Source organism: Bombus pyrosoma, linkage group LG9 (assembly GCF_014825855.1).
Source record: "Bombus pyrosoma isolate SC7728 linkage group LG9, ASM1482585v1, whole genome shotgun sequence".
NCBI classification, from domain to species: Eukaryota; Metazoa; Arthropoda; class Insecta; order Hymenoptera; family Apidae; genus Bombus; species Bombus pyrosoma.
The window spans coordinates 6,615,049-6,637,293 of NC_057778.1; the positions used below are offsets into that span (position 1 = coordinate 6,615,049).

The 22,245-nt window shown below is 28.6% G+C and overlaps 6 protein-coding genes across 8 annotated transcripts; 2 read left to right on the top strand and 4 right to left on the bottom strand.

The window, feature by feature from the left end:
* Window positions 1-221: 221 nt before the first annotated feature.
* Window positions 222-9,183, bottom strand: LOC122571131. The gene is made up of 12 exons (XM_043734487.1): window positions 9,048-9,183; window positions 7,902-8,491; window positions 7,481-7,591; window positions 7,107-7,357; window positions 4,755-7,024; window positions 4,527-4,656; window positions 3,960-4,454; window positions 3,757-3,900; window positions 2,640-3,370; window positions 2,170-2,571; window positions 1,868-2,097; window positions 222-1,791 (listed from the first exon to the last, which is right to left on the bottom strand). Exons 1-12 carry the CDS (start codon window positions 9,103-9,105, stop codon window positions 1,576-1,578), a joined length of 5,628 nt encoding a protein of 1,875 aa, XP_043590422.1. The 5' UTR covers window positions 9,106-9,183; the 3' UTR covers window positions 222-1,575.
* A 438-nt stretch (window positions 9,184-9,621) lies between these two features.
* Window positions 9,622-11,659, bottom strand: LOC122570656 (vesicle transport through interaction with t-SNAREs homolog 1B-like). Of its 2 annotated transcripts, XM_043733241.1 has the most exons (3): window positions 11,355-11,659; window positions 10,888-11,269; window positions 9,622-10,174 (listed from the first exon to the last, which is right to left on the bottom strand). In XM_043733241.1, the coding sequence occupies exon 3, from the start codon at window positions 10,047-10,049 to the stop codon at window positions 9,711-9,713; it is 339 nt and encodes a 112-aa protein (XP_043589176.1). In that variant the 5' UTR covers window positions 10,050-10,174; window positions 10,888-11,269; window positions 11,355-11,659; the 3' UTR covers window positions 9,622-9,710. The 2 variants fall into 2 exon arrangements, with proteins under 2 accessions (XP_043589176.1, XP_043589175.1); XM_043733240.1 differs by having other exon boundaries at window positions 10,888-11,659.
* LOC122570655 (cell division control protein 31-like) lies at window positions 10,182-10,880 on the bottom strand. The gene is made up of 2 exons (XM_043733239.1): window positions 10,617-10,880; window positions 10,182-10,485 (listed from the first exon to the last, which is right to left on the bottom strand). Exons 1-2 carry the CDS (start codon window positions 10,843-10,845, stop codon window positions 10,274-10,276), a joined length of 441 nt encoding a protein of 146 aa, XP_043589174.1. The 5' UTR covers window positions 10,846-10,880; the 3' UTR covers window positions 10,182-10,273.
* A 598-nt stretch (window positions 11,660-12,257) lies between the features above and the next one.
* On the top strand, window positions 12,258-14,074 carry LOC122570653 (protein unc-119 homolog B). The gene is made up of 4 exons (XM_043733236.1): window positions 12,258-12,666; window positions 12,758-12,871; window positions 12,982-13,281; window positions 13,342-14,074. The coding sequence occupies exons 1-4, from the start codon at window positions 12,522-12,524 to the stop codon at window positions 13,467-13,469; spliced, it is 687 nt and encodes a 228-aa protein (XP_043589171.1). The 5' UTR covers window positions 12,258-12,521; the 3' UTR covers window positions 13,470-14,074.
* Window positions 13,525-15,678, bottom strand: LOC122570652 (protein ABHD11). 2 transcript variants are annotated; one of them, XM_043733234.1, is made up of 4 exons: window positions 15,197-15,678; window positions 14,866-15,022; window positions 14,448-14,813; window positions 13,525-14,367 (listed from the first exon to the last, which is right to left on the bottom strand). In XM_043733234.1, the coding sequence occupies exons 1-4, from the start codon at window positions 15,325-15,327 to the stop codon at window positions 14,056-14,058; spliced, it is 966 nt and encodes a 321-aa protein (XP_043589169.1). In that variant the 5' UTR covers window positions 15,328-15,678; the 3' UTR covers window positions 13,525-14,055. The 2 variants fall into 2 exon arrangements, with proteins under 2 accessions (XP_043589169.1, XP_043589170.1); XM_043733235.1 differs by having other exon boundaries at window positions 14,866-15,011; window positions 15,197-15,336.
* A 724-nt stretch (window positions 15,679-16,402) lies between these two features.
* LOC122570654 (transmembrane emp24 domain-containing protein-like) lies at window positions 16,403-17,957 on the top strand. The gene is made up of 3 exons (XM_043733238.1): window positions 16,403-16,630; window positions 17,314-17,654; window positions 17,734-17,957. Exons 1-3 carry the CDS (start codon window positions 16,504-16,506, stop codon window positions 17,881-17,883), a joined length of 618 nt encoding a protein of 205 aa, XP_043589173.1. The 5' UTR covers window positions 16,403-16,503; the 3' UTR covers window positions 17,884-17,957.
* Window positions 17,958-22,245: the final 4,288 nt, after the last annotated feature.

Genomic DNA, 22,245 nt, shown 5'->3' on the forward strand with positions numbered 1-22,245 from the left:
AGTACTCATTACATTATTTAGTAAATAAATCAACTGTCTATTTTCTAGTTGGATTTATAAAAATATGAATTTACATATATATCCGCAGTCCTATATTTTCTTATTCTTTTATTTTTCGACTTCACAGTCCGGGAAAATAACTTCGATTACATATCTCTTTCTACTTCCACTCGTTTTTATGTGATCCGCAGTCTAATTATTATATTATATGATAAAAAGTGTATCGAATAATTTATTTTATTCAATATTATCGTACACGTTGCAAACATTTGTTTTAGTAATGAAAGCGTTTTATAATATTCATAGCCAGCCTTATTATATACAATTAAATTTTTAACATATAGATACATATATAATAACTATAAACTATTGTAAAAAATACACAAAATACATAATTTAAAACTTGAATAGTTTTAATTATATAATACTTCTTCAAAATTTTTTGAGCATAAAGTATAATAAAGTCATGCAGCTCGAATTACATTAATAGCTAAAAAAGTATGATTTTAATCATATATACAAAAATTATATAAAAGAGATATGTAGGCACTTTACACATCATCACATTATATATAAATGTATGAATATATGTATACTATATATGTATATACGACGATTAATGTATATTTAAAGCTATTTATAAAATATGTTTAAAAAAGTATAACAGAATTTTGTTATATTTTACTGAAATGTAATTATTATTATTTGTGTGTTTTAATAATGTTCATTCAAGAGCACTTCTGTTTCGCATATTTAAAGTTATTTATAATGAAAAGTTTTGCATATATATGTATGAATATAGTAATAAAATTATTCATTTAGAAATGAAAAATTGATCTCTTTGTTTGCTATTGCAAGCAATTAATGTTTGTCATCAAATATTTCATTAATTTTCTTCATCCATTAACATATCATTTTATCTGTATTATGTATAAAAGTTACATTACATATGTAACATTTATATGTAAATCTACCTACTTAGTAATTATTATAGGGTTTCATAATGAATATACAATAAACATTTAGTGTAATTAAAACATTTTAAAAGATGTAATAATTTCCAATTTAGCAACTAATATCAATAATTGTTACAAATAATAATTTATGCGCACACTACCGTTAATTTGTCGCACAACAGTTTTGTCATTTACGAAAAGAATGCGATTTGGACGCATTTGACAACGCAATTCAGGACACTTTTTTTATTAGAAGATGAAATTGAACTTTTGATTGATGCGAGCGAGAGTGACAAAACTGTCGCGCGACAAATTCAAGTAATCTTTATATTATTAAAGTAATGGTATATCGTATTAAATTTCAGTCGTCCACTCAACTATTATTTTGCTCTTACCATTGAGTGGATAGATTATAATTTCAATTCGTATAAAAAAATGATTTAATAACCTTCAGATTCTTATAAAATGGACGGTTAAATTTTAATACTTTATGAAAAAATATTATTATGTTTTTGAATTCCTTATATAAAATACCTGATTATATATAGATAAATGATTAAGGAAACACATTATCTTTGGTTATTATTGTGTAGATTAACGAACTAAATTATGTCATTGGTTAATGAGTATCTCGATTGCTTTTGTTACGATTACGTAGTAACGAAGCATCCAAGAGAGAATAAGTACCAGGTTCAAATACTGGCGGATATTCAAGACCAGGATAATCAGGTGGTGGTGATGTAGGTGGTGGTATGTAAGGCAAAGTCGGTGGTGTCAATGAGTTTCTACCTATGCTTGCATGACCTTTCTGACAGGAGGGCTGACTTGCAATACCCTAAAAATAAATAATTGTTATTATTATGTTAATATTTGACACAATATTTATAATTACTATTTATTGAAATATATACCTTCGATATTAAATTTGGAGTACACGGCGATGGTGTATCTGGACTCCAATCACTAACAGAACTGACCGAACTAAAACTCTGACTGAGAGTTTGGGGACTATTTCCACTGAAGGAACTATGAGATTGACTGATTCCACTATCGCCAGGACTCTGACTGCTCGATCGACTTGGTAATCGTGACTGATTGTAACATTTTTCTTTAAATAACGCTCTGTGTAATCTCGGTGATCCTATAATTTATATATAAATTATAGTCAAAGATTATTATAAAATATAACTGAAATTTAAAGTATATTATTTACCCAATAAAGTTTTTTGTGTTTCTTTAGGTAAATCAAGTGTAGAAGGTTTCTGCTGACATTTATTGCCAAACAAATTTTTCAATCGATTTGTCTTTTGAACTTGTTCACCTTTATCTAAATGCATCTCAAATGCAGCAGTCATACCTTCTTGTTCGAATGGAGAAGTTGGTATAGGTGGTGGGTGGTACTGTGCTACGTTTTTCAAACGAGTTTTATCACAATTGATATCTTTTTTATCACCTCGTCGCAAAGAGTCTAACCAATGCTTGTCTGAAGAAACATGATCACGACGACTTGTTAGATTGAAACTTCCTTTGCGACTAATGGATGCATCTTTCTTTGCACGTTGTAAAGTTTCATAGAAAGTATGAAACGTAAGGTCGTTGGTAGATCCTGAGGAACCTAAATGAAAAAGAAATCATATTAATCTTGATATACTAAAAAGTTATTATATAAATAATGAAAGTTACCATCATTTCGAGTAAGTCGTCTTGGTACCAGTTTCATGTCCTCTGATAAATTATTGACATTTTTAGGCAAATAATAATCATATGATCTAGAAATGTCATGATTACTTGAAGATTGTGCTTGATTTGTATAAATATTAGTATTATATTCATAGTTCAAGCTCATTTGCCTCCCAGACCCATCAACAATATCTGATTTATTATGACACAAAGAAGGTTTTTGGTCATTTGTGATAGTTCTACATTGAAATGAATTGCATGGCTTCAACTGTTGAATATTTGAGCCATCTGATAATTTTTTTTTATTAGCGTAATAAAATTCGTTCGACTTTTTATGAACCGAATGTTTTGATGATTCTCCTCTATATTCATTTCTTTCTGAATCAAAATCTTCGCTATATTGTCGCACTGCGTGAATGGTATCCATATTCCGAGAATAACCATATGCAGAAGCAGCGTTATTTACTACTTCATCACTATTTTTATTTCGAATATAAACATCATTATTGAAAGTTCCATCACTGACAAACCTGGATTGTTCATTAACAGTCTCATTATCATGAAAGTTCCTATGTTGGACATGAACGTGATCGCTAGTTAAAGGAGTCATCCGTGGTGATACAGGCCTAGTTTTTGTCATATGTCTTTGATCTTCTTGTTGCAACAACATGAATTCTTCTAACGTAATAAAACCTTGTAAATCTTCTGCTCTTCTATTTCTGTTACTGAGACACCTAAATATTAAATACTATTTCACTAATTACTTTACAATATTCAATAGGATAACAAGAGACATGTATGTGTAAAAACAAATAAAATGTGCTCTACTTCATTAAGGATAGTGTGTAGGAAAACAGTTACAATAAGGAAAAACATGCACAAAATATATACATACATATAAAATAAATGCAGTCAATATTTTTAGTTTATTATTTTATTATGAAATGCAAAATATAACAATATTTTTAATTGCTATTATTCTTTAGTTAAAAATTTATTTTTGTGTGTACAATAAAAAAAAATAAAACCATAATAATTTAAGTTTAGTAGAATTATAAAAGATTATATAATACAACAAAATTGATGTATTAGTTCTGTAGCATGCAACATAAAATGTTACCTGTCTGTGGTACGCCTGTAATCACCCATATCTTGAGTGCTAGTTGACATATCAGTAGCACTATGAGATGCACATAATCCATAAAATGTACTTCCTGCAATCGTCATTTGCAAATCTGGCGAATTAGGAACAGAATCTTGTTTCCTGAAAAATATTCATATTTTATTTTTGTTTTAAACGAGGTATTCCATACTAACTCTTACTTATTAGGCGTAGATGTAGGAAGAACTCTTCTGTAACTTCTAAACTGTGCAGTTGGAACAGGTACATTGTTTCTTGCACCAAGGAATTTGAGATATTTTCTATCTAAACTAGCACCACTAATTTCATGATCCTTATACGAGGGAGAATCTTTACGAACAACTTTTTTTAATGATCCGAACGATTTTTCAAAGTTCGGTTTATATTCCGAAGTATGAACATTTTTAGTTTTACTTTTTTGTTCGCTATCGCTCTCGTCAGTTTCGCTGAAAAGCGCACTATTCCTACTGTGGCCATCCGCACCTAAGGTTGCTTTGTTAATTGCATCTACCCATAAGGCAAGAAAATCTTCAGTGTCTGCAGCAAAATAAAATACCGTTCCTGTGTGATAAACCTTGAACGCATACTTTCTTGATTTTACTTCGGCAGCTCGCGATACGGTAAATCCTGTTAAAGCTATGAGACAGTCGGCTTTTATACTATTTTGAGTTTTAAACCTATATTTAAAAATATAATAAAATAAATATTTGTAAGATAAATATGTAGATATAAAAATTTGGTTAACGAACCTGTACAAAGAAGAGCACTTTAAAACAAACCAAGCTTTTGCCCAAGCACCACCTGCACCTCTTGTGCGGTATGTTAACCATCCTTCTAAATCACCTGTGCCTATATCTTTAACAGAGATATTTCGCTTCCCTAATTAAAGGTAATATAAAAATCAATAAGTATAAATATTTAAAGATTAATATATATTAATATCCATTAAATATATACAATGTGTGGCAATTACTTACTTGCAAATAATATACTTCGTTTTCTATTAGTTCTGGGACTATTACTGGAAGATTTGCTTAAACTTCCATGCAATCCAATACTTCTAGCCACCATCATAGCTTTATTAACTACACCTTTCTCAAAACTTTTTTCCTTTTCAGACACTTTAGATTTATGATCTAGAAATTGCTTTGAAGAGCATGAACCATCCGGAGAATCCGTATTTTGAGAATAAGATTCAGTATCATGGTATTCCATTGTTGAATTAGTGTATACAGACTTCTCAACAATAGGTTCATACTTATCACAGATAAACTTAGTTTCCTTTATTTGCTTATCATTGTATTCTAAATATGTAGAATCCAAGTTTAAACTAGGTCTAAGTTCGTTATCTAGAGTATTCATATCATCAATAAATTCTAATTTTTCTGTAAAACTATTACAAACATCAAAATAATCCTGCTTATCTTTATAATCCAAGGTACTTTTGATATGATTTTCCGTATAATATTCCAAACTCTTTAAATCTTTTCTAGTATTAATTTTTTCTGGCGTACAACACTTTTCTTGGTCATCAAACATCTTTGAAGTATTACTTATAGATGAATCCATTGTTAACTTTGAATAATATTTACGTGGAGGTGGATCTGGAGGTATCAGATGAAGTTTATTTTCTAACTTCTTACTAGAGTCAGTTTTTGTTACTTCTACACATTTGCAAGATTGCATTGCATTTCCTTGAATAATTAAATCTTCGGCTTTTGTATTATCATTCTGTACCTTTCGACAAATTTGAATTTGAGGAATGTTTCGAGTTATATTATTAGTAATATTATTATATATCTGTACATTACTTTCAGTAAAATTCAAATCACTATTTGTCCATACTTGTCTTTGAGCTTGGATATTTTCTTTTACTGATACATTAGCTTTCTTTTCTGTTAATTTTTTATGTTCTGTTGAACCACAGTGGTTTGGTCCATTAAATGTTTGAAGAATCTTCTCAAATTTATTTAGGTTTGAATTATTTTCTCCACTGTTTTGCATAAAACTATTTATTGATTCTAATTTATCTTCATTAGTTTCAGGATTGGAACTTGAATTATTTGTAAAATTTTGAGTATTACATATTTTTGATATATTTTCCGTTTCTACACTTAAATTGTCTGTTATGTTCTTTTTGTCGTATTTATTTACATCAGTACTAGTACATTCATTATTGCTTTGGTTATTTTCTATACTGATTTTGTGGTTTGCATCAATTACCTTACACATAGAAGTTTTAAATGAATCTAAATGTTCAGATTCAGAACATTGTTTTTTTTTGTTATCTTGTGTAACATATTTATCAGTATCATTATTTTTTTTAATGATATTATCAAAATTTATTTGAATACTTTGTTTTTGATCATCAATATCTCTTAATTTTTGTTGATCTTCGGAACTCGCAAAAGTCAACTGAACATCAGTCTTACTGGATACATTGCTTAGATTATTTGCAGACGGTTCTAACGCATGAAACAACTTTTGCCTTCTGTCTTCTATACTGTCAGCGTCCATTGAATCGTACGCTGGTGTACTGTAACTTTTATCTAATCTTCCTCGCTCTTTACTGTTACATATACTAAGTTCCTTACTGCTTATCGTACTCTTGCTATTACTATGTTTATCCCTAATAAAATTGTTGCATTCATCTAAAGGCACACTCGTATCACTCAAGTTATTGTTATTGGTAACATTAACAGATGTTTGAGAAATTTGGCTGATTGTATTTATATTACTGCACAATTCCTCACAATTTTGGGTAGTTTGTATACATTCATCTTTTTTCTCATTTATTACACTGATTGTATTACTTACTTGAGGAACATCATGTTTCATCATAGGTTTATCTTGAAACTGTACTTTCTTATCGTCAGTTTGTCCATCATTCCTTTTTTTTCTTTTGTTTTGTTCTATAGATATACATGTTTGTGGTCGTATATTTGATGGTACATTATCTAAACCATGAGCGCAAGATGCTGCTTTGTCCCGCAATTGAGAAGTTGTACTATGTTCCTGTTTCAATTCTTTCCAAAATTGTTCTATATCAATTCCATGCTTGGTAGTTGGACTAGCACCAGTTATAGTAGCTCGTCTTTGAACTGAATTTCTTGGTTTTGTAGAATATAATCGAATAGATAAAGGTGGATCTGTTTCACTGTCCGAATCGCTACTATCTATAATCATTGTGTCTAGCATATTAACAGTATCTAGAATGCTTGCAGGTTCTGGACTGGGATTCTTTGGCCTAAACAAATTTACAAATTTATTATATTAGGAACGAAATTGTATATATTTTATAAATGATGTACATGTCTGTATATATATACCTTGGTAATGGCATTGTAAAATCTGGTATAGTTAATAATTCTGGCCTTGGGGAAGGAAGATTGTGTTGCCACCGTGTTGTGTAAGATGTTTTTTTATTGCTTGGAAGTCGATATGGTTTTATGTAAATTTGACCATATATTTTTGTATGTCTTGGTCTACGTTTCAAAGTTAATAATACTTCTGCTGGGCTTTCGCGAAATAATTCTAAAAGATTTTTTCGTTCCCAACCGACAACAGTCTGATAATTTACCTGGAAAATATTTAAATTAAATTAAACATTTGTATTATATATTCATAACAAATAAACACAGAAAAAACAGAAAAGAATAGAAAATATAATTTTTTAATTATTTAAAAAAAAAAGAAAAATTACTTGAACAATCTCATCTCCTTCTTCCATTTTACCACACTGATGTGCAGCTGATCCAAATTTAATCTCCGCAATTTGATGAGCTCCATGAAAAGATGGTAAAATATAAAATCCCTACAAAAGAAAATATTTTCCAATTTTAATTCTTCATACCTATTAGGAAATAATTATATTACTCTAACAGTTTCACTCTATAATACAAGACTATCTAAATAGGAAGTTACAGATGTGTTGAATCAATGGTTATAGTTTTATCATTAAAGGATGTAGCAGATAACTTTAATGATTATGAAGTATACTATTTTATGATTTATGTTAAATATTTTATATATATTATATTCATTACATAAAATTATTTAGAAATAAAAATAAAATAGAAGAATATTACTCTATTTTAAAAAATTGATATTATTTCAGAACTTACTAAATCATCTCCTGGCTTCTTTTTTAATGTTGCCAAATCTAAACTAGCAGGTTGTAATATCATAGGATCAGTAATATCTTGTATTATATAATCTGCCAATTTTGCTAATTGTCCACAAATTGTTCTAATTTCTTCTATTGGTTTTTCTGCAAATCTATCTCTTTGTGCACATGTGGCCATTTCCAAAGCTAACTTCATTAATTCAATCTTTTTGTCATTATATTCTAATTGTCCACTAAAGGGAGGTCGATCAAGCCACCTTACTAATGGTTTTACAGCCATTATAACTGATGCTACATCAGATAATGTTTGGGTTGTAACAGGCTTCGAATCTGTCTGATGAGACAACTCATTTTGTAAACTATGCGCCTGACAAGACAGTCGCAATGCCAATAGTTGCAGATTTTCACGATCAAGTTCATAATGGAAATTTCTCAAATATTCTACTGCTTCAAGAATAATTTCCTGATGACCAAGTTTCAATACCCCAAGGTGTTCTAGGTCTTCGGGTCTCAAACTTAATAACTGTTGTCCATTAACACCATGATTAGTAAAGCTATGCACATAGGGAAGAACAGAATTATCCAAACCTAAAACAAGAAGCATTTTTTCTCTAAAGGATTCAATTACTTTAAGCAAAAAAGGATATTGTGAAAGTGAAATCATAATATTTTAATGAAAAATTTGTACATGAATTTGAACAAAGTTATAAGGGAAAAAAGTTATAAGTTATTTCGTTTGTTTCATAAGTAATAATAATGAAAAAACAATAATGAAATTACGTGAACGATAATCATTTATAAACTCTTTCGAATATTAACAGTGCAGATTAGAAAAATAAATGAAAATATTGTAGTTTTAAAATATTTTTAGGAAAGATTTAGTATTACTAAAGATTCGTTTTATAACGATATATCATTTACGAATTATGTGATTGCAATGAATGATTGAATAAATACTGTTTTATACATGCAATAAAGTGACTGATTAAAAGGAAAGAGGGGCGAAGAGAGGGGCGGGCGTATACTGCAAAATTTTCACACGCAAATTTTCACGACATTGTTTCTGCACATAATAGAATACACTTGTTCCTTAAAATATATCGATGTATAACACTGATTCAAAAGGAAATTCAATTTTTCGCACCTTTCAACCATTCGCACACTTGTTCAGTTTTCCATTCAGCAACATTAACATACGCCATGACCCAATCATCTACTAATTCATAAAATGCTAAAGATTCTCCTTGGCTCCTCAATCCTTAGTCGTTCTAATTTCCAACATTAACTAAGTATAGAATAGACATGACATTATATATGGGACTTTGTATCTCATGTTCTGAAATACCGATCTCGAAAAAAAATTAGAGTGTTTTTTACGCCCTCTGCGGTTTGCTATGGCGAATCATTGACTAAGTTTTCAGTCTGCTAAGTCGATAACTGTAAAATACATATGTACAGTCGATGACTTAAAAACTGTGTACATATGCATACATATTAATGACAATTATTGTGTAGTTGATAATTTTCCATTCAATATCATATACCAATGATTTTCAGGGTATATCAATTTGTAAAACTGCATCAAATTGTAACATATTTATTGTTTTACATATAATTCATTGGAACGTATTAATTACAATGTAACATTAAATAAAATGTGCACATATATTATATTGCATAATATATATTACATAGGACATAAGTAAAAATGCACTGAATGCTTGTGCGTATATACATATAAAGTATATATTAATTATATGTATATATGTTTATATACAACATTGATAATATTTACAATCTATATTTCTTATATAAATTTCTTATATATAATAGCACCAAGTATAGCTATTTCCAGTAATATAATTAAAACTAATATAAACTTATTCATTAAAATTCTTCTTCGCATAACATTTAATATCCTTCTTGTCTTATCTAATTCTTCATCTGTTTGGGATAATCTTCTATCTGCTCTCAATAATCGTTCTCTTTGTTCATTCAGTTCAGAAATTACTTCTGTCCCTATTTGTTCACTCTCAACAGCAACTGCTTGAGATCTAGCAATAGATTGCGATGAGCGATCCAGTATTGCATTTCCTTCTAATAATGTCTGTCTATGCTCTTCCTCCCAATTAACTCCAAGATTCATTGTGACAATATTAATAAATATGTTCACAACAATATTATGAAATAATAATTATATTCACAACAAGAAAACAAACGTCCTTTAAATTGTTAAATCTGCCATAATATCCAAGAATTCACTTTGATCAACTGAAACCATAAGTATAATTTGCAAAATTATTTATAATATAAAATGAATGAAATAAACAATAAAATTAAAATTTCCTCAATAATTTAATTAATTCAAAATCAAATCCTTGTTTTACTAGAACCATCTTGATCCAAATCAAATTCTTTAATCATAAGTTCCATTTCCTCATTAGTCAGATTACAATCAAGCTTTTTATTAAGTTTTTGGAGATCTTCTACTGTTATCTTGTCATTTGCAGTCTCATTTGTAAATAATTTGAACACATATTTAATTTCATCTAAAGGTTTTCGCTTATTTAACTTCTCTGATACTATGTAAGTGTAAAATTTAATTAGGACAATACTGATTATGAAAACACACGCATTATTTATTACGAACTTTCTTAAGAATATAAATAACAGATTATTTGATTAAATTTAATATTTTTTTGTTTAAACATACCAATGTAATTAAAATCTTCGAAACAAATTTTATTATATCCACGCTTGTCATACATTCGTATAATAGATAAAATGTAAGATTTTTTTACTGCGAAACCCAAAGCTTTTAATGCAGCTTTCATTTCATGATAATCTAAATAACCATCAGTATCAGTGTCCATTAAACAAAACGATTCCTTTAAGCGTCTCTTTAAAATTTCCGTACGAACATTTTTTGTAATAGTTGACATAATCGACAATAAATATTAGTAAAATCGAGTTGACATGTTTACCTTTCATTTATCTTGCAAAACTTTCTTTTGTTGTCAACAAATTATATGTCGCTATATTCAGGATACACTCGTTATGTTATATATTATTATATGTCTTGAATATGCTTCCGATAATACATACATAAATTTTCTGTTTATTGTAAACATATGAAGGCTTCATGAATCTAACGTCGTGAGATATTCAACCACTACTCAATCACTATTCACTATGGTCATATGAACAGGTCTGGACATTCTGGGTTAGAGAAAACCGTCCAGCTTTTGAGTCGAGAAACATGAAGATGGAGAGCATGGAAAGGTCTGCTCTCAGACTAAGCTCTGCGAGACAGACTACAATCAAACAAACTATAAACTGTTTTCGACACTCTCTAGGGAAAATCATCTGAAAATTCAATCGTGATAGAAATGAGTAGCTAATCTACTGGTCGTGACCACGATCATATAAATAAGTTTCGTCATTCATATACCAAAGCCTAGGGAAAATTGAGTCCTGTCTAGTTATAAAAAATCAACATGGAAAATATAAAAGTCTTGGCTGCACATACGTGGCATGATGTGAATGCCTTAGACAGAAACAGAGCACTCTATTTATCTCCATCTATCTCGCAAGAACGTGAACCTTATTGACCTTATACATATGATCGTAGGTTCGGCAATTCCTACGGAGTGAAATGTCAGCATTTTGATGTCTTATGTCGTATATAACATTAATTTCCTTATTAGCAGCATGATGGCGCTATCGCGAAACTCACAAAAGCTTACATATACGCATTCATTATCAATGACGTAGTCAAAAGTAATGCGTTAATCGGTGCATGATTGCCGCGGCGGTGAAATCAGTGGCGGCGAATCGTAGTAGTGATGGTAGTATGGCAGCCTAAAAACATCTTTCGTCGCTTACTGTTACAAAGATGCATGCGCGTGCTTTTCAGAATTTCGTGACAGCGCCACTATGCGACTAATAAGGGAATTAAAATACATCAAAATCATGATCAAAATGATCACATCCTCCGCTAGCAAAAATTCTACGAATTGCCGAATCTGTGTATAAAACTGTAGTTACATGATATTGCAACTATTGGCTAAAATGTGTTATTCACCAATTTTTAAAATTGTAAATTAAAATAATTTGTAAAAAATTCTATTTTGTTGCGTACATAAAATATACAATATAAATATCTGTTTGTCAACGTGCACGTAGTTTAATATTCTAATTCTCTAAATAAATATATATGTATAAAGTGTATAATTCTTTAATTTAATTTTTAATTGAAAATTCAATTTCCCTGGAAATCCATGAAATACTAGTAACAAGAGATTTCTAGTTATTTTTTGTTTACTTTCTTAAATAAGTGATAAAGTGTTTCTTCGATAGCCATAATCTCACGACTAATACTTTGTATAAAACGTAAATAATTATTGACATATAAAGAAATGCCACAATATACATGCAATGGAAGTAACATTGAGTATATAAATATTTTTACAACGAAAAATATTAGGTAAAATATTTTTGACAAGGGGAAACCTCATTTAAGGATATTCAATGAATATCATATGTGATATTTTATAATTGTCATACGTGATCTCGAATATAAATAATTGTCTTTATATTGTTCAATTACGCTTAAATTATGAGTGTTGATAGCGAGAATAAGTCAAATGAAGCTATTGCTCCGTTTACACCATCAGCAGATCAGGAAAGTACAGATAATAGAAATATTCAGGAAACAACTATAACCCCAGAAATGGTGCTACGATTACCTACAATTACTGACAGTAAGATAGTACATACTGATATTTTCTGTATTTCAATATATCAATAAATAAGGAAGATCAAATATATATTACATATCTATATTAATTTCAGAGTATTTATGTTCTCCGGAGGCAAATATTTATGACATAGATTTTACAAGATTTCAAATCAGAGACTTAGAGACAGGAGCAATATTATTTGAGATAACAAAACCACCAGCTACTGGTTAGCAATTGTAGATATTATAATTAATGATAATTACAACAAAATTTGACACAAATGTATTTATATTTGATATATTATATAGAAATGAAATTTTATTATTTATATCTTAGAATGTGATTCCAATCAAGATCTGGAACCAGAAAATGAAGAATCTGGTTGTGAGGATGCTAATACTGGCCGTTTTGTACGGTATCAATTTACACCTCAATTTCTTAAACTAAAGACTGTCGGAGCTACAATTGAGTTTTTGGTGGGTTCTAAACCAGTGAACAATTTCCGAATGATTGAACGTCATTTCTTTCGGGATAGATTGTTGAAAACCTTTGACTTTCAATTTGGATTTTGTATACCAAATAGCAAGAATACTTGTGAACACATTTATGAGTTTCCTACTTTACCTGCTGACTTGGGTAAGCAATGAATAATTATTCAATGTGATTTTATTAATTTCTAATATATAAAATTTACAGTTTCTGAAATGATTGCAAATCCATTTGAAACACGTTCAGATTCGTTTTATTTCGTGGACAATCAATTGGTCATGCATAATAAAGCTGATTATGCATATAATGGTGGGCACACACATGATGTACTTTAGTAAATAAAGTCAGTAGGAAACTTGCACTTTGCAAAAAATAATTGTGATAATAGTAGCAAATATTTAGCTAATTTAAAATTCGAAATTTATTTCTTTTTATAAATAATTGCAATTTTCACAAATTTTTAGATTAATGTTTAAAAGTTGAATTTGCTTCACATGCAACTTTTCACTCTTCTAATTGAATACATATCTAATTAAACAATTCTCTATATTGAACTTATAGCTAAATAAATATTTTTTAATTTTATAATAATTAAAAATTCTATTATGATGCCTAATATTTCAATAGTTATTGTTTTAAATATGGCCTTGTGTAAAGCTGTTTGTCAGTTTTATCACTATTAAATCTTAACTAATGACATTGAATGTATTTTTTATGAAAGCAACAAACAAGAGGCTAAAGAGATGAGCTTTGTAAGTTTTTAACAAGCACAAAATTTATGATTTATTTATATTGCATAAAATTATATTTTACTTCACTATTTTTCTCTTGATTTATATGTAATGTCAAAATCTTCACAAATACATGTATATATTTACAAAACATATTGTGTATTTTTTTTACATATGAAATGATAATAAATTATGTCTGATTAACGAAATCAATCGTTGTTTTTAAAAACTCTGTTGGTTTATCTGCATGTACCCAATGATTTGCACCATTTATATAAGTAAATCTAGCGGATGGAAATAATTTTTTTATTTTATCATGATCTTCTACTCTTATATAATCACTGTTAGAACCACCGATAAATAATGTCGGTCCATTGTATACTTTTGATCCTACATCTGGAAATACAGCTATTTGTGATGCAAAGTTTTGCTCTAATACAGGTAAATTGACCCGCCATTTATATTTCCCAATATCTGCTTCTACTAAATTCATTACTAAAAACTGAAATATAGAAAATGTTAGTTTATATGAATGACAGCTGTTTTAACTGTTCATATGGAATATAGTAAATATTTAATTACCTGACGTAAAGGTAATGATTTAATAGCATTTGCAAGTTGATCTCTTATACTATTACGTGCTTTTGTCAATGTTGGGATTCCTTCTAAATTTACTGTGCGCATGGCTTTGAATATTTTTTCCATTTCCATGAGCTGAGGACTGGCCCTCACCGGAGACATATCAACTATTATTAATTTCTCTACTAGCTGTGGGTAATTTAAAGCTACATACATCATTGTAGAACCACCCATGCTATGTCCTATTAATATAGATTTTTGAAATCCTAAATCATTCATAAGTTGAACTATATCCTGTGCCATATGATTATATGTCATGTCTGAAGAATGTGGGGAATCTCCATGGTTTCTTGCATCTACAGTTATCACCTATAAATTTATTTTAAGTATTCCTTGCATTACACAAAATCCAGGTATCTACCTTACGGTCTGTATCCCGATGAATTGTTTTTGATAATAAGTTCCAATTAGTCTTTGAACCAAAAAGACCATGCATTATTATTATAGGTCGTTTGGAAGCATTTTTATTCCCATCCATAGATTCATAGGAAACATATGCTAATTTTACTGGTATTACACTTGAAAATTAGTAATGATGAAAGAAGTACTATATTTTAACAATTGAATTATATAAATAATACTGTGACAACATTATATATACATATATATATATAACAATTAAATTATATAAATGATACTGTGACAACACTATATATATATATGTATATATATACCCATGTATATATACGTACGAATCAGAATTGCTACGTATTTGTTTGGAAGATAAATATGGTACAAAAGATGAAGGAACAACGAAATCTTGTCTTCGATAATGGTGAAAAATATTTCGCGTTATTATATATCGAGAGCACATACCACTCATATTTCCTATTTTTTTTATTTTTTAACAATGTTTAATAATAAATTTTAATTATTTCAGAAAAAATTTGTATTTTATGTTGCTTTTTTATAACATAAAATCATGAACCATGAATGAACTACATGTGACAGTAGTACATTATCAAATAATACTACAATCTAAACCAGATTAGATAATAATATACACATAATATGCGTAAATAAATACAGTAATATTTCGTATTATAGAGAATGTTTCTGTTATATACATCCGAAGTTAAATAAGTCACTTTCAGTGTAGTGTTTCATTCATTATTATATATACATATATATACTATTACGTAAATTTAATAAATTGATGGTAAATAATGAATTAAAAATTGTTTTAATCAGTAAAAAAAGTGTTTCACTAGAATAGTATAATTATATAAACATCGTACTTCTACAAGCGCACTAAAATTTTGATGTTATTGTTTTGTAAAAGAAATATAAGTGCACACATATTTTAAAGATTATACATTCAAATTGATTGACGTTTTGAATTGAATATATTAGAGAATAAAAAATTATTTAAATCATTAGAAACCTAATCTTTAGAAAACATGTTTAGAAGATTTAGATTTCAACACAAAATAAAATAATTAGTTCTGTAAAATTGCAGTTGTAATAATGAAACGTTTTTGTATCAAATTTCCAAACCCATTCGAAATTTTATTCGCAATTCTCAGAAGTGCTATATAGGCTTACCATCTCATAAATGTATATCTCTAAATATATATTTACGTAATAAAAGTAAAATAATTTTCATTCAATATTTAAACATATTGTAATTGGTACTTTCTAGTATTATATTATAATAATAAAATAGATGAACAATTAGCCTTTAATGGGTATCTCAATATATTGATTAAACATTAATATGATGCAAATCAATATGTATATATAATTGTAATTTTATCTTAACAAAAGTTGACATGAATTTTGTTGAAAATACCTAGCTTTGTTTAATAATTAAAAAAAAATATGGAATTCATCATTTTGACGGGTTTGATAATTCTTGTAGGACGTACATCTATCTATATTATTTATTTCACGGCAGAATGCATACGTGGCGCTGTGGTAGCAACATGCCACTGTGAAGTGGCAGGTAAAAGACAAGTCGTATGTCGTTTTTAATTGATTCAAATTGTAATTTGATAAAATGAGGTGGCTCATTCCGTGTTTATTCCTAATTTTTTTGAGCTCCAGAGTAAACTGCTATTTCATTACCGTAGACGCACATGCCGAAGAATGTTTCTTTGACAATGTGGAAACAGGCACGAAAATGGGTTAGTTTCCACTTCTGTACTTATTTTTAATATATGTATTATAGAGAAATAATAACTTTGAATCTTCAAAAATGAAACTTTTATATAAAATTGCTTTTATGTTTCGAGATAAATGTTGATCGAAGTAATTTCTTAGTATTAAAAATACACGTATTAAACAAAAAGGTTCTGTTATTGCATTTGGAATTAATATGCTATAAATCATGTAAAATAGTATGAAAGAATCTTACTACATTATTAAAAATTGTTGATTTAGATAATTAAAACATTCTTACAACTTGGTAGGACATACATACAAATATTTACTTGAATCTGTTAGAAATATCATTATTTTAAAAATGTTCTAAACAACTTGTTTTTATGCAATTACTTTTGCAAGTAGAATTACTGTTTTATTTCAATTAGCATAATATATTACAATAAGAAATATAAATCAAATTTAAATTTATAAAATTTTTATTTGGATAATATTTTAATTCAATAAAGATTAAATAAACAAATTTGGTGAAATTATTGGGATTTTATAATTCAAAAATTTAGATAATAAATTGTAATAGTACTTGTCTAATGTATTTATATTAGTATATACCATATGTTATCTTAAATATGTCCTTATTTATTTTATATAATATCTTTTAAAATAATGTTATTATATTCACACAAAAATGATATTATTTTCATAGGTCTTACATTTGAAATAGCAGAAGGTGGATTTCTAGACATAGATGTAAAAATAATTGGTCCTGATGGAAAAATAATTTATCAAGGTGATCAAGAAAGCAGTGGTAAATATACATTTGCTGCGCATCTTGCTGGTGTTTATACATATTGTTTTGGCAATCAGAAAAGTAGTATGACACCAAAAGTAGTGATGTTTAATATGGATATTGGTGAAAATCCAAAGCCTGTAGAAAACACTTCAGATGGGAAAAATTCTGATTCAAACCATAACAAAATAGATGATATGATAAAAGAATTAAGTACAAGTTTATGGGGTGTGAAAAATGAGCAAGAATACATGCAGGTAATTTCTCTTTAGAATTTGTGTTTCATTTCCTTGTGTTTTACTAACGCTTTTAATAAAATTAATATTTTACTTTTAGGTTAGAGATCGCAATCACAGAGCTATCAGTGAAAGCACAAATACTCGTGTAGTTATGTGGGCATTTTTTGAAGCTATGGTTTTGGTTTGTATGACAATAGGACAAATTTTCTATCTAAAACGATTCTTTGAAGTTAGAAGAGTCGTTTAATTCAAGAATAAGAAAATACACTCATTGTACATTTTTTTATGTGATTAAGTTATAATAGAATTAAAAAATTTCAACATTTTGAAGTTATTTCTTTCCTTAAATTTGATGTTCTAATACACAATGATGTTGAGAATTTATAATATTGTTAAAAAAGAAATATGATTTCTTATGATAATTTTAAAAACATTAAACAAAATGTTTTTAGCACTAGTACTAGCTAAAAGAATTTAGTTTATATATATAATATATAAACTTAAAATATATATCATATATAAAATCTAATTATTCTCATATTAATAATCATTCAGAGTTATTTTTATTAAACAAATATGTACAGAAATTTGTATCGAAATATTATATCACTTTCATATACAAATTTAAATTCTATAACTTAAACTAGAACTTAAAATAATATCATTTATACAATTGTACAGAGTTATATGATTTAATAAAAAGATACTGATTAATTATTTAATAATTCTATTAGATATATCTAATATGTCTTAGATGAATCAAATTTTATTTAAATTTTACTTAGCTTTTTTTGTCACGTGGATGTCATATAGTGATTTTAATCATTCTGATATAAATTAGATTAGAAACAATAAGAGAAGAAATTGATATTGTTTATAAAAAACGGTATGGTATCTTGGTATGTACTTATTTATTATTTTACTGCTATGCGATCATTGAATAAATATTTCAATATGGGAATATTTATGAAAAATAGTTGAGATTAGTTCATATATAAAAAAATAAAAATTTGTTTTAAGTTTAAAATTAGTTTGTTTATTATTATGTAGTTCGTTCAATGATATAGATGGTTAAATAATATTTGGTATAACATATTAAAAAATGTTACATTAAAATTATCAGATTTTAATTATTAATTAATTATAGGTATAATGATCCTTTGATGATTAGAACCTTTCTTTCCTTTTCTTTAAATTTTATGGTGGAAACAAAATTCTTCGCATAATCTTCTGAACATATTTTATGTTTGAAATTCAAATATGATTATTCGATTAGCTAGATTTCTGTTTTGAAATATTGCGGAAACATTGAAACCATTCATAGTGGAGCTCTCTCGTCAGATAACTCGTCTGATTCGTGAAGCAAGCGTGAGAATAAATGAATGAAATAAGAAGGGTGGTAGAAGCACCCTTCTGGTATTCACCCTAGGGCACTTAAGTTAGAAAGGCTCATTGTCCGCTCCTTCTCATTAGATGCCACCTAGCAGTTTCATCGACCCTACGTAGTAACAATACTGTGGATGCTTTTTTTCCTCCTCCTTGATCTGTAGCTGCAGGAAACACGAGCGGATTGCATGTCTCGGTGTCTGCTCTAATCCCGGCCATGATTATACCGAAAGACAATACTTTTGGTACTCCCGCGGCTAGTGTGAAATGTCGGAAACGGAATTGGACAGTATTGCTTCTGTTGAACTATTCGTTCGATTTCGTAGGCCAAGAAAATTTCGGACCTGCTACTTTTATGCAAACTCGAAGCTTTGAATAAATGAAGATATGGCTATGTATTATATATGAATGTAGCAAAAATAAAAATGATACGTCTTTCTTGCCATTTATTATTAATTACGTTTTATTTTTCTCGAAGTGATCTCATGATCGGTCAATTATGGCCATATGGTTTACGTTTTAGCCGTGATACTACTTGATTATGTATTCTGTCAGGCATCCTGTCCCTGGACATTGTCATTAACACTCGTTATCTCTTAAAATTAATTGCAATGCTTCATACAGTTTATGGTTTGTAATATCTATCATGAAACTAATTTACATAGAACAAATAGTTATAATTAAATGGTAATTTTACTGTAGCCTACAATTCTGTAAAATATCATTGTAATTCTTATCATTTATAAATGTGAATCGACGAAATTGCAATATTAATTACTATTAATTATTAAGTTTTATGTGCATTTAAATATCATGTGAACGTTAGAGGAAGTTAACAATTAAATATTATAGGTTCAAAATAATCATTTATCTATATTTCTAAGGATTATACTTTTTATGTTGTGTAAATGTCGACTAAGGATCGCAATAGATATAAATTAGGTACGTATAATAATCGGGAAGGTGTTGATTTCGTTGATGCCTTTTATTCACACCGTCCAGCCGGCATGTAATCAGAACTATAACAGACGATACAAGACGATATAGGTAATTATTGAGTTTACTAACTGTGCGATTCGATCATGGTCTCATATAACAGGCCAGCATTGTGAACGTCGTTGAAAAACGTAACATACGGTCGTAAATTCATCGCTATTACAGAGCGATATGCGAGTGAGGAAAACGTTTATTATAAATGTTTCACGAGCAACTATGAATTACGGCTCATACAGTTTACTGAGCGAACTTTTTCTTTTCCTTTTTAAAGATCTTTGATTATAAACGTTTGCTTAATCGACGATTACGAATGTCCCAGAGGGAACTATGTATTACTTAATATGTAGTTTGGAATTTGAAGCTTTTTCAGCCATCTAAGGTGTAACGGGCATAGAAAGTGTAGAAAGCATTTATACATTGATACATTTTAAATAACATCATCAAATTTTGATTTATTATCTAAATTTTGTAAAAGAATGATTACATGTACATATATCGTTAGAACTATTCGATATAGATATTATACAATATAAGAAGTTGTTATCACAGTATGATATTGCAGATATACTTATTACAATTCTAATTATTGTAAGAATACAATATCTTTATAACAACGTGGATCATTATTACGAGGCTTTTATTTAATTTACATATAATCTTAAATAGTATTATATACATGCAGCAAAAAAAAAAGAAAAAAAATTTAGTAATTTCACTAGCTCCCAATTACTTGGATCAGAGGAACTGCTCTATAATTTAACGCTCTGGTTGGCACATGTGTTCTTGACAAGAAATATGCAAATTTATTAGAGCAATTGCACGACTCTAACGAGGGGTCTTAAGGTGTAATTACCACTGTCCTATCAATGTCTGAACAAATTCGACCAACTGGAAGAATTTGTAATATCAGACGTCCCACTCGGTTTAATCAGTTGAAAAATTACTCTTTTATACAGTTGAAGTTTTGCTAAATGCCTTGTTAGTATAATTCTATCGTATGAAATCTTTTGATTGGCGATAGAAATGTAGATAGATCTCATGAGATCTGAAAAAGTTGGAAATGAATGAAATCAGGCAAGTCCTATACGACGATTGGAAAACATTGATTGTTTTATTTTATATTAAATTAGTATAATTAAATTAATTAAAAATATTCTATATAAAATATAGTGTAATTAAATTATCTTTAATCAAACTCCATGTATCTGTAAATAAAACGTTACAAAAATTCACACGTGTATCTTGTATTTAATATAGAAAAAACACTCCATACGAAAGGAAAGGATAGAATGCATGGAAATTTTTCAATGACACCATCGACAGCAAATCTTGTAATTAATCGGCCGTAATATTTATTATCCGACCGTGAAGAAAGATTCACGGGATAAGTTGGTAGATTTATCGAGGATACGAAGGGCTTGGCCCGAAACGGAACAAAAAAAAAACGCTGCTAATTAAGGAGAGCGATTACACGTAACGGTATAATTAAGAGAAAGGAAGAAGAATTAGAGTCGGTACTATGACAAATAAACGACTTTATCCGCACAGGAATTAATCGAACAGACGAGGAACACGGCTTGCTTAACGAGATATAATGTATTCGATTTGTTGAATTTATCAAGAAGATCCTGACGAGTTCAGAGTCTCGTGAGTTCAGAATAATCATATGAAATAACTTTATTCTTCCAAGGCAATTATTATATATATATATATAATATCAAGAAATATAAATATCAAGAAATTATGAAAAAATTGTTATTTTATCTTTCATTTATTTTATCGTAATAAAAAATAGATTGTTTCATGCTTTATCAAATATTTGGGATAATATCGCAATTGAGTGCTTCAATAAAATTTTTAAAAAGTCTTTACCCTTTTGCGATATTCATTTTGTATATTTATGGTGGAGACCAAAAGATTTGACTGGTCCAGTTTATAAAGGGATAAACTCAACATGTTACCAGGAAGACTGGTAAAGGAGCGTTCTGTTCCAAATGAAAAGACGAGGAGAACGTATAAAAGAAAGACAAAGATCCCGAAGTTCAGAAGTGCCGCCCGTCAGCCTATTACGTTGATCTGTTAAACCACTACATATGCAAATTTCGGTAGGCAGGGCTTGTAGTTAGTGATGCGCTCTGATATATTTCGAATTGCATAGAAATTAAGATTTAAGCACCTTTTACTATACATATAATATATGTATATTATAATATATTATATTATACAT

Coding starts and splice junctions, on each gene's coding strand:
- LOC122571131 (XM_043734487.1), bottom strand. CDS start 9,105: ATGGCGTATGTTAATGTTGCTGAATGGAAAACTGAACAAGTGTGCGAA. Junction 7,025..7,106: donor TTTACAATGCCATTACCAAG/GTATATATATAC, acceptor AAATTTGTTTAG/GCCAAAGAATCCCAGTCCAG. Junction 3,371..3,756: donor TACAGGCGTACCACAGACAG/GTAACATTTTAT, acceptor TTTAATATTTAG/GTGTCTCAGTAACAGAAATA.
- LOC122570656 (XM_043733241.1), bottom strand. CDS start 10,049: ATGAATCTTGGAGTTAATTGGGAGGAAGAGCATAGACAGACATTATTA.
- LOC122570655 (XM_043733239.1), bottom strand. CDS start 10,845: ATGTCAACTATTACAAAAAATGTTCGTACGGAAATTTTAAAGAGACGC. Junction 10,486..10,616: donor CGAAGATTTTAATTACATTG/GTATGTTTAAAC, acceptor ACACTTACATAG/TATCAGAGAAGTTAAATAAG.
- LOC122570653 (XM_043733236.1), top strand. CDS start 12,522: ATGAGTGTTGATAGCGAGAATAAGTCAAATGAAGCTATTGCTCCGTTT. Junction 12,667..12,757: donor ATTACCTACAATTACTGACA/GTAAGATAGTAC, acceptor TATTAATTTCAG/AGTATTTATGTTCTCCGGAG. Junction 12,872..12,981: donor AACAAAACCACCAGCTACTG/GTTAGCAATTGT, acceptor TTTATATCTTAG/AATGTGATTCCAATCAAGAT.
- LOC122570652 (XM_043733234.1), bottom strand. CDS start 15,327: ATGAGTGGTATGTGCTCTCGATATATAATAACGCGAAATATTTTTCAC. Junction 15,023..15,196: donor ATACGTAGCAATTCTGATTC/GTACGTATATAT, acceptor CTAATTTTCAAG/TGTAATACCAGTAAAATTAG. Junction 14,814..14,865: donor ATCGGGATACAGACCGTAAG/GTAGATACCTGG, acceptor ATAAATTTATAG/GTGATAACTGTAGATGCAAG.
- LOC122570654 (XM_043733238.1), top strand. CDS start 16,504: ATGAGGTGGCTCATTCCGTGTTTATTCCTAATTTTTTTGAGCTCCAGA. Junction 16,631..17,313: donor GGAAACAGGCACGAAAATGG/GTTAGTTTCCAC, acceptor TTATTTTCATAG/GTCTTACATTTGAAATAGCA. Junction 17,655..17,733: donor ATGAGCAAGAATACATGCAG/GTAATTTCTCTT, acceptor TTTTACTTTTAG/GTTAGAGATCGCAATCACAG.